Here is an 8,993-nt window from a genome sequence, read left to right on the forward strand (position 1 = left end):
CGTGATGGTGACTACCAGGGAATGCCGATGAACTTCTTCCCCGCTGGAATGGGCAGGGCCGGCGGGCCGATCATGCCCGGCATGCCCATGCCGCCTCCCGGCCGCCAGGGCGTGGCTGGTCCAGGCGGCGCGCCGCCGGCGTGGTTGCCCCTCAACCAGCCCCCCGCGCAGCTGCAGCAACAGCACCCGGGCTCGCCCATGAAGCACCCGCAGAGCGCCGGCGGCTATTCGCACAGTGCGGCCGCATCGCCAGCACGCCACATGGTAGTTGCCCTCTCACCCGCTTGCGTGCGTGCGTGTTAGTCCGTCGCTGATTGACTGCGTACGCTGACGCGAGAGCAGCAGCAAGGCCAGCAGCCACAGTACGGAAGCCCGCAGGCGTCGAACAACGGCTCCGGCGGCTATGGCGACAGATCAAGTTCTCCCTTCCGCACACAGAGCCAATACGACGAGGTTCGTCGCACACGACACACGACACACGACACCACACGACACCACACGACGTCACACGACACCACACGACACACCACACGAGCAACTGGCTCACTTTCGCCCCCATTTTGGTGTGGTGAGTGTAGCAGCCCAGGTATTTTACGAAGCAGCGGTGGACGGAACAGAAGGAGCGCATGTCGGCCTACGACATCAACACCATCATTCGGCTCCACTCCTCGCACCTCCCCATGCCCCTCCCCTTCAACGAGGACTACTACTACCAGTCCTACCTCGCCGCCAGACAACGTTCGCCCTCCCCCCACGCTTATTATTACTTTTAATATTATTATTATTATTATTATCACGTTTATTCCTCTTTATTTTATTATTAAAATCTGCTTTACCATATTACCCTAAAATGGAATTTTTTTGGTTTTTTTTGAATTTCTTTGTTTTGAAAAAATGTGGTCTGACGTTGTGGGTCGCGGTGCAGAGGGAAAGCGGCCTGTCACCCCGCACACCCCGCTCTGCGAGACCCAGCCTCTGCCCGTCAAGAGACACACCGGTACGCCCGCGTTGGCCTCGTGTGTCGTGTCGTGTCGTGTCGTGTCGTGTCGTGACGTGTGCATGTCGTCCTTATCGGTGGCGGTGATGCCGCACGCGCGCGCAGATGCCACGGATCCGTTCAAGGGCGCCCTGGGTCGAATTCCCAACCACAGCGTGCGGTCCCCGCGGCCGCTGCTGCAGCTCGAGGGCTTCCTCGACCAGAAGGCCCTCGCCCGCCGCAACCGAGACGAGTCCCGGGCGGCCGCACAGCAGCAGCAGCAGCCATCGTACGAGGCCCCGCCCTCGGAGGCGGCGTGGACCAACCACGCGGTGCTCCTGCGAATCGAGCAGGCCTTCGGCTTCACCCTCGACCTCGAGGACATCGACCTCCTCATCACCAACTCGGCCATCGAGCCCCAGGCCGGGTACACACCACCACCGCACACGCACCACCGCACGCCACGCACACGCACACACAACTTACGGTGTGTGTCGTGTGTCGTGTGTGTGTGTTCGTAGAATGAATCTGTTGAACAAGAGGCGCGATATTGCGGCGACGCTGTTCTCGCTGCTGGGCATCAACACACAGCCGCCCATGGCGCCCCGCAACCTGCCCGCCTTCGACTACGACGAGGAACGAGAGCCCACCTACAGCTTGTACGCGCCTCCTCCCCGCCAGCCCAACCCCCCACCACCACCACCCACCCAGATCCGCTCATCCATTCCCGCGCGTGTCGTGTCGTGTCGTGTGCGATGGCAGACCGGAGGACGAGCTGCTGGTCAAGCTGGCGCAGGTGCCCAAGGGCTGTCGCATGCTGGCGCGGGTGATCCCGCTGCTGAGCCAGGCGCAGGTGGTCTACATCGTCTACGCCTTCATCCGCAACCTCCACTACATCCTCACCGCGCCCAAGACCAAGGACGTACGTCTCATCTCCCTCCGCCTTCTCGTGTCGTGTGCGTGTCGTGTCGTGTGTGTCGTGTGTCGTGTGTCGTGTGCGTGTCGTTTCTCGATAAACTCACACTCAACGGACGAACGAACGAGCAGGAGATGATGATGAGCTCGCGCCTGAGCTTCGCGCTGTCGCAGGCGATCTCGGGGCTGCAGCTGGCGCCGCTCACCGTGTGCCTGCACATGTTCATATCCTACGCCCAGATCGAGGCCTTCAAGACCAAGAGCGGCCTCCTCATCCTCCGCTCCATTTTCACCCGCGCCTACCAGGTACACACGCACTCGACCGCACTCGACCGCACTCGACCGCACACGCGCACGACACACACGGCTAACGACACGACACGACACGACACACGCGTGCAGTTGGCGTCGCAGGTGCGTTCGGTGCCGCCACAGCACGGGACGGAGATGGCGGAGCTGAGCATGTGGGAAGACACGTTCGCCGGGTTCATGGAGGCCATGTCGGGCTACTTTTGCGCGCTGCTCCGACTCGCGGCGGACGAGGACGACCAGCTGGCGTCGCCCCTGGCCCCGCCCGAGGGCTCCATCTTTGTGGGCCTCATGCACGTGTGGGACTTCCTCCTGCTCCTCACCCTCCACACCTCGCCCGCCCAAAAGGTGCGTGTGTTTGTGTGTGTTGTGTTGTGTGTTGTGTTGTGTTGTGTGTGTCATGTTTCACAGAGGCTCACGATGCTTACACGCACACACACACACAGGAGTCGGTTTTCGCGGAGGTGAGGGAGCCGCTCGAGGAGTCGCTGGTCAATCCCGCGCGCGCGCAGCACAAGCCGGCCATCTTCGCCTTCCTGCAGCGCCTGCAGAAGGAGCACCACTACGCGTCGTTCTTCCATGGCCCGCCGCCGGCAGGTCATCCGGTCGCCGGACCCACCTCGATGCCGCCGCCGGGCATGGCCTTCCCGGTCGGCATGGCGCCTCCTCCCTCCGCCCTCCCCTCCTTCGCTGGCCTCTCTGCCGCCCAGTAGTGACAGCCGCGCCTCTCTTCGTTCTTCGCTCTTCGCTCTTCGTTCTTCTCAGTGGTGCTCTGCACTCAGCCAAAAGACAACTTTCCTGTCATGCTTCGCGTTGTTGAAGCAGCCAGCAGCGAACGTAAGCTTGCATTTATGTAAGTTCAAAGGTGTCACAACGGGACACGGTGGTCATGAGGACATGCTGTCCACTGGCTTGTCCGCATCAAATCCCTGAGGTGGTTGGAGACGGTTGGGTCGTGAGCACCACAGGGCGACGAAAGGAAGGAAGTTCTCAAAAAGGTACCTTGAGGTCGCCGCAGGCAATGAAAGGCACGATTACCCGGTTGGGACCCACCAGCTCGTTCGAGTCGGCTACACAGCAGCAAGACCAGTTTTACATTTTTTTAAAAAAAATCAGCCGCGCGTTTCACGTCGAAGCGGAGGTAAGGAAAGGAGAGCGTACCGTATTGATAGTCGAGCATGGGGTTGATGATGGTGGGCACGTAGCCCTGCGGCGGAGTGTAGTGCTGGCAGAGCACGAACGATTCTGGTGACGCCACACACGACGCACACGCATACGTTGGAGGGTGCAGAAAGGGTTTTTTTTTTAGGTGGTGTGGGGGTACCGATGGAGGAGTTGCGAGAAGACTTGGGCTTGGCGATGGTGACCGAGGGGAAGAACACCTTGAGCTGCTCGTACAGCAGCGTCACGTCCTTGCCGCGGAAAATCTTGGCGATGAACGTGCCGCCTGTCGCCCCGATCGAACGTTCACACAAGTTCAGTTCAACGTTGTGGACCATAAGAAAGAAAAAGAGTTTGTGTGTCGTGTGTGTCGTGTGTGTCGTGTGTGTCGTGTGTGTCGTGTGTGTCGTGTGTGTCGTGTGTGTCGTGTGTGTCGTGTGTGTCGTGTGTGTCGTGTGTGTCGTGTGTGTCGTGTGTGTCGTGTGTGTCGTGTGTGTCGTGTGTGTGTCTTGCAACCAACCTGGCTTGAGCACGTGTGTGGTGATGTTCAGCGCAGCGAGGATCAACTGGGCCTGCACGTACTCATCCATGTCGTGCATTCCCGTCACTGGCATGGGTGGATGGAAACCTCAGTCATTCGCATCGAGCGCCACACACACACCACACACGATCGTCTCTACAGGAGCGAGGCCTTACCATCGGGCGCGCCATCGCATACGACGAGATCGGCCAGCTTGCCCTCAAAGTGTCCGATGATTTCTTGCACCGTCGACAGCTTGGTGATGTCGCCCTGGTTTTGGTGCAGTGGAAGAAGACACCAGTTGGGTTGGGTGCGGGCGCGAGCACTCGATCGCAGCGATCGGGGGAGTACTGCGCACCTTGATTTGGATGACTCCCTCCAGCGGTGCCATCTCCTGCAGATCGACGGACACGATCTTGGGCTCCTCGCCCTCGGGCCTGACGTTGATCGAGTGGCGATGGTGAGCCACGCTTGCCGCACCGTCACAAAGTGTGTGTGTGTGTTGCGTGTGCGCGTGTTTTAATGTGTGTGCGGTGGTGCGTGTGCAACAGCGGGTGGTGGCGAACCGTGGGACGGAGGACCCGAGCAGCTTGCGAGAGAGAACCTGCGACCAGCTGCCGGGAGCGGCACACAGGTCCACCGCACGGACCACATCTGAAGGAGAGGCGACGTCAGGCAAGGACCAGGCAGGGGTCCTGATGGAGGGAGCACCTTTGAAAATATTAAAATCTTCATCGATTTGAAGCAGCTTGAAGGCCGAGCGAGCCCGCCAGCCTTCCTCCTTGGCTTTCCGGTAGTAAATATCCTTTTTAAAAAAGAGAAAAAGTAGATGAGCGGTGGTATGCCTCTCGCCTTTTGCCACCTCGAGCTAGTCCACAAAGAAGGCTTACCCTCTTATCCTTTGATGTGCGACCCATTTGCTGTTTTGTTGTGATTTACTTTTTTTAATTGTGGAAAAGATGGGGAACCGCAAAAAAAAAGAGCGGGAAAAGAGATTTCTCAGCCAGATTGAAAGATGCATGCTGGCAAGAGAAGACGAGATGAAGAGGCCCAGGTGAAGGAGCAGGCCCTTTGCCGTATCTGTGAGGCTTCCCCTTTCAAGTACAAATGCCCCACCTGCACCACTCCGTAGTACGTCCACCTCATTTCTCAATTTTTCGAAAGGAAGATGGCGATTTGACGGAAACTGTTTGATTACAGCTGCTCTGTGGTATGCTTCAAGAAGCACAAGGAGACGCCGTGCCAGGCACCACCTGTCAAGAAAGAGGAACCAAAGCGGATCGTAAAAAAGAAGAGGAAGCCGTTTGCTGACGATGAGAAGCCTGCCTTCATCGTCACCAAAGAGCAGTACGCGCGACTTGGTAAGTGCGCCCACACGCAATCGCTTCCTGCTTGCGGCAGCAACTCACAACCATCTTCGTGCCACAGCTCAGTCAGAGTACGTCCGAAAGACGCTGGATGATCAGCGAGTGCGCGATTTATGTGGCGAAATCGTGGAAGGCGGGGAGAGGAGGCTGAAGCAGGCCCTCAAGGATGAAGATTTCGCCGCGTTCATGGATGAAGTGCTCAAGGTGATCGGCGTTCGAGACGATGAGGGGCAATTCATCTTGTAAATAGCGAGAGGAGTGCGATATACGTATTTATTGACAGGGAAGGGCGGGAAGGGACAGTCGCGATCCAACTCAGAAGGAACCTCCAGTCTGCTGCAGCACTGCACCAGAAAAAGGGGTGAAGTCAGGCAAGGCGAGAAGGAAGGAAATGCGTAGCTAAAATCGTACCGGCGTCGATGATGTCGTTATCCTCCATCTCCATCTGCACCAGAGGGAAAGGTGAGATGGATTTGAGTCAATGGTGTGATTGTAAGGGTGATGTACCTCTTCTGGGGTGGAGTCAGGCATAACTCGCGCGCCATCATACAAAAATCTGATGGAATCTGAAGACTTGGCCTGACGCTGGCAGTAGGCATCCATCAGCTTGCGAAGAGGAGTAGAGCGCTTGATCTTGAAGTAGACCTCATTACCCTCCTGCAAAACAGGCACCCAGTCAACACATACGTATAACATCATCGGTGATCGATGCAGGCCCTAAGCCGAACCTGATCGACGACTTTGAGGGAGATGTGATCAGTCGACTGCGTTTGCGAGGTGTTCTGTTCCGCAGGCTTCTCGTCTCCTTCAGCGCTCATCTTGTGCTTCTCCTCCTTCTTCCAGTCGATCTGTTTTGACCGTTTGATTTATGTTCACTTTTCAATTTGTATTTTCCGACGAAATAAATCCGGGAAAACACCAAGGATACTCTGGCTCAAAAATTGTGGGATTTGCCTTTCGGCGGTACATGCCCCCAAAACCAGCGAACTATCCCAATAAGAGCGAACACCAGGAAAAGTCGCAACATCAGACAATACTGTTGATATCAACAAATTGTTGATATAGTTTTGTTGATTTTGATAGCACACCATGCGCAGCACACGCAAGAAGGTGTTTGGAAACAAGAAGAAGAAAGAACAGCTCAAGGCCAAGCGAGAGCAAAAGCGGCTGCAGAAGGAGAAGGAGGACGGCACGCAAGCAGCCCCCCATCCGCCCACGATCATTTCACCTGAAGAGTTCGAACGCGATGATGCACCGAAGCTGCGTGTGAAAAGAAAGGATCGCCAGCCCAAGGATACTGCCCCTGTCGATGATCGCAACAAGTGCGCTTCCCCCCCCCCAATCTGCCAGTGCAGTGTTCTCATTTAGCCTTCATTTTCGTGCTCTTGCAGACTGCGCACAGTGTTTGAAAAGGAGTCAAAGGAAGAGGTGGAGCTCAGGAAGAAGCGAGCACAGCTGCCGCTGGCACGATGGCAGCCGCGCATCGCCGACGACTACTTCTACAGGCAATTCATCGGTATGCCCAAGCGCCCGCCGTGGTCCTACTCGATGACCAAGCAGCAGCTGGAGGAGCGCGAAAAGAAGTACTTTGACGACTGGCTCGCCAACATCTACCACCACTACCCGCGGGAACGACTCAACTACTTCGAGCACAACCTGGAGGTGTGGCGGCAGCTCTGGCGCGTCATCGAGCGCAGCGACATCCTCGTCATCGTTGCCGACGCGCGCCATCCGCTATTTCACTTCCCTCCATCGCTCTACTCGTACGTCGCCAAGGACCACAAGAAGCCCATCATGCTCGTGCTCAACAAGATCGATCTCGTGCCCGAAGACGTGCTGCACCAGTGGGTCGAGTACTTTGAGAAGCGCTACCCGCTGCTCAAGGTGGTCACCTTCACCTCGTACCCCAACGAGGAGACCGTCACGCTGGGCAAGGACGCCGACATCGACATCGAGCGGAAGCGGAAGAAGCGCATCCGGCGCAAGTACCACGCCGTCGGCGGGAAGGAGCTGATGGAGCTCGCCGCCCGCTTTGCTCGCGAGCGCGGCCTGCAGGCCGGCGACATCATCGGCGCCTCCGAGAAGCAGCAGCAGCAGCAGCAGCAACGCCAAGCTGACGAGGCCAACGATGACAACGGCAGCGATGAGGAGGAGTCGGACAAGGACGAAGACCTGGTGTCGGGCGATATCGAAACGCTGGAGGAGGATCTCGACTACGCCGACCCCACGACCCAGCAGGAGTACGCGCGCAAGCTGGGCTTCGTCACGATCGGCATGGTGGGCCACCCCAACGCCGGCAAGTCGTCGCTGATCAACGGCCTCATGGGGAAGAAGGTGGTCAGCACGTCGTCGAGCCCGGGCCACACCAAGTACCTGCAGACCATCTTCTACAGCAAGGGCATCCGGCTCTGCGACTGCCCCGGCTTGACCTTCCCCGCCCTGGACATGCCCAAGCCACTTCAGGTACGTACTACCCCTTCAGCTTCAGCTTCATCTTCATCTTCATCTTCATCTTCAGCGGCACGTCGTAGCGCTTACACACTCACGGCGCGCGGTTGTGTTGGCTCGCGCAGGTGCTGGCGGGTCTGTATCCGATCGCGCAGGTGCGGGAGCCCTACTCGGCGGTGGGCTTCCTCGCGGAGCGGGCGCCGGTGGAAAAGGTCTACGGCCTGACGCTCGAGGATCCGTCGAAGCCCTGGAGCGCCTGGGAACTGTGCGAACGCTACGCCCAGAAGAGGGACTACACGACTCGCCATGGCGCCTGGGACACCTATCGCGCCGGCAATGAGATACTGAGGTGAAGTTGTTCGCAGCTTGGCTCTTGGGCAATGGCTAGCGTTGCTGACATCTTTTCATGTGCACGTGTGCAGAGACGCGCTGGACGGGAGAGTGCTGCTGTTCTTCTATCCGCCAGAGGAGACGCCTGATGCCGATGGCGGTCCGCACGAAGACGAAGTGACACACCACCCCGTGGAAGGCAAGGACACTAGTACGCATGATGATGACGAGAAGGCAGCCACTGATGAGGATGGCGGCGAGGAGGAAGACGTCGAGTCCTCCGTGTCAGAGTCCAGCGACGAGGAAGACGAAGACGACCTCGCGCCGCAGACGCAGAACGCCTTTGCATTGCTGGAAGAAGAATGCCCCTGAACCTTCATGCAGACCATTTGCCCTCTTTGCTTTTTCCTCAGTGTTGGCGAGAAGCGGTGACTTCGATGCACGGGCGCGGGGAGGGATGAAAGATGGACGCAAGCAAGGATGAAGGGCAAAAGGTTGTGATTGGTTTTTGTTTATATTGTCACCTCCCCACCATAAATACGCCTTCTCTTCAGAACTGGTTGGAGCACTTAGAGACGACGACCACGGCGACCTCCCTTCTTCCTCGTGCCATCAGTAGGGATGGGGGTAACGTCCTCTGCAAAACAAACAATAAATGTAAGAAAAATGTTGTGTAAAGATGGAGAAAGCAGTGAGGAAAAAGTACCAATACGGCCGATCTTGAGGCCAGCGCGGGCAAGAGCGCGGAGAGCAGACTGGGCACCGGGACCGGGGGTCTTGGTCCGGTTACCACCAGTGGCGCGGAGCTTGATGTGGATGGCAGTGATGCCAAGCTCCTTGCAACGGACAGCGACGTCCTGAGCAGCCAACATAGCAGCGTAGGGGCTCGACTCGTCACGATCAGCCTTCACCTTCATGCCGCCGGTCACGCGGGACAGAGTTTCCTTGCCCGAGAGATCGGTGATGT

The 8,993-nt window shown here is 57.8% G+C and overlaps 5 protein-coding genes across 5 annotated transcripts in view; 2 read left to right on the plus strand and 3 right to left on the minus strand.

Moving 5' to 3' along the window:
• ACA1_291120 (PUA domain containing protein) overlaps window positions 1–2,913 on the plus strand; it is a gene marked incomplete at both ends in the record, with an annotated part of 5,027 nt that extends 2,114 nt beyond the window's left edge. Inside the window, 11 exons of the mRNA XM_004368032.1 lie at window positions 19–264; window positions 379–453; window positions 603–738; window positions 926–997; window positions 1,103–1,403; window positions 1,498–1,635; window positions 1,739–1,772; window positions 1,830–1,898; window positions 2,066–2,197; window positions 2,327–2,548; window positions 2,647–2,913. Of these exons, the coding sequence (XP_004368089.1) occupies window positions 19–264; window positions 379–453; window positions 603–738; window positions 926–997; window positions 1,103–1,403; window positions 1,498–1,635; window positions 1,739–1,772; window positions 1,830–1,898; window positions 2,066–2,197; window positions 2,327–2,548; window positions 2,647–2,913 (1,692 nt within the window). The remainder of the gene's footprint in view (window positions 1–18; window positions 265–378; window positions 454–602; window positions 739–925; window positions 998–1,102; window positions 1,404–1,497; window positions 1,636–1,738; window positions 1,773–1,829; window positions 1,899–2,065; window positions 2,198–2,326; window positions 2,549–2,646) is intronic.
• A 174-nt stretch (window positions 2,914–3,087) lies between these two features.
• Window positions 3,088–4,798, minus strand: ACA1_291330 (ribosomal RNA large subunit methyltransferase J, putative; the record flags this gene model as incomplete). Its single annotated transcript, XM_004368033.1, has 10 exons — window positions 3,088–3,129; window positions 3,203–3,270; window positions 3,362–3,445; window positions 3,525–3,647; window positions 3,882–3,968; window positions 4,058–4,151; window positions 4,240–4,318; window positions 4,448–4,535; window positions 4,593–4,686; window positions 4,772–4,798. 10 exons carry the CDS (start codon window positions 4,796–4,798, stop codon window positions 3,088–3,090), a joined length of 786 nt encoding a protein of 261 aa, XP_004368090.1.
• A 561-nt stretch (window positions 4,799–5,359) lies between these two features.
• Window positions 5,360–6,066, minus strand: ACA1_291340 (Sumo domain-containing protein; the record flags this gene model as incomplete). The annotated part of the gene is made up of 4 exons (XM_004368034.1): window positions 5,360–5,487; window positions 5,660–5,693; window positions 5,756–5,905; window positions 5,977–6,066. The coding sequence occupies 4 exons, from the start codon at window positions 6,064–6,066 to the stop codon at window positions 5,360–5,362; spliced, it is 402 nt and encodes a 133-aa protein (XP_004368091.1).
• Window positions 6,067–6,337: 271 nt separating this feature from the next.
• On the plus strand, window positions 6,338–8,398 carry ACA1_291350 (GTPase of unknown function subfamily protein; the record flags this gene model as incomplete). Its single annotated transcript, XM_004368035.1, has 4 exons — window positions 6,338–6,570; window positions 6,640–7,711; window positions 7,822–8,045; window positions 8,119–8,398. The coding sequence occupies 4 exons, from the start codon at window positions 6,338–6,340 to the stop codon at window positions 8,396–8,398; spliced, it is 1,809 nt and encodes a 602-aa protein (XP_004368092.1).
• Window positions 8,399–8,638: 240 nt separating this feature from the next.
• ACA1_291360 (ribosomal protein S11, putative) lies at window positions 8,639–8,943 on the minus strand (the record flags this gene model as incomplete). Its single annotated transcript, XM_004368036.1, has 2 exons — window positions 8,639–8,661; window positions 8,733–8,943. The coding sequence occupies 2 exons, from the start codon at window positions 8,941–8,943 to the stop codon at window positions 8,639–8,641; spliced, it is 234 nt and encodes a 77-aa protein (XP_004368093.1).
• Between the last annotated feature and the right edge of the window lie 50 nt (window positions 8,944–8,993).

Source organism: Acanthamoeba castellanii (assembly GCF_000313135.1).
Source record: "Acanthamoeba castellanii str. Neff unplaced genomic scaffold scf7180000084777, whole genome shotgun sequence".
In the NCBI taxonomy this organism is placed as follows: Eukaryota; Discosea; order Longamoebia; family Acanthamoebidae; genus Acanthamoeba; species Acanthamoeba castellanii.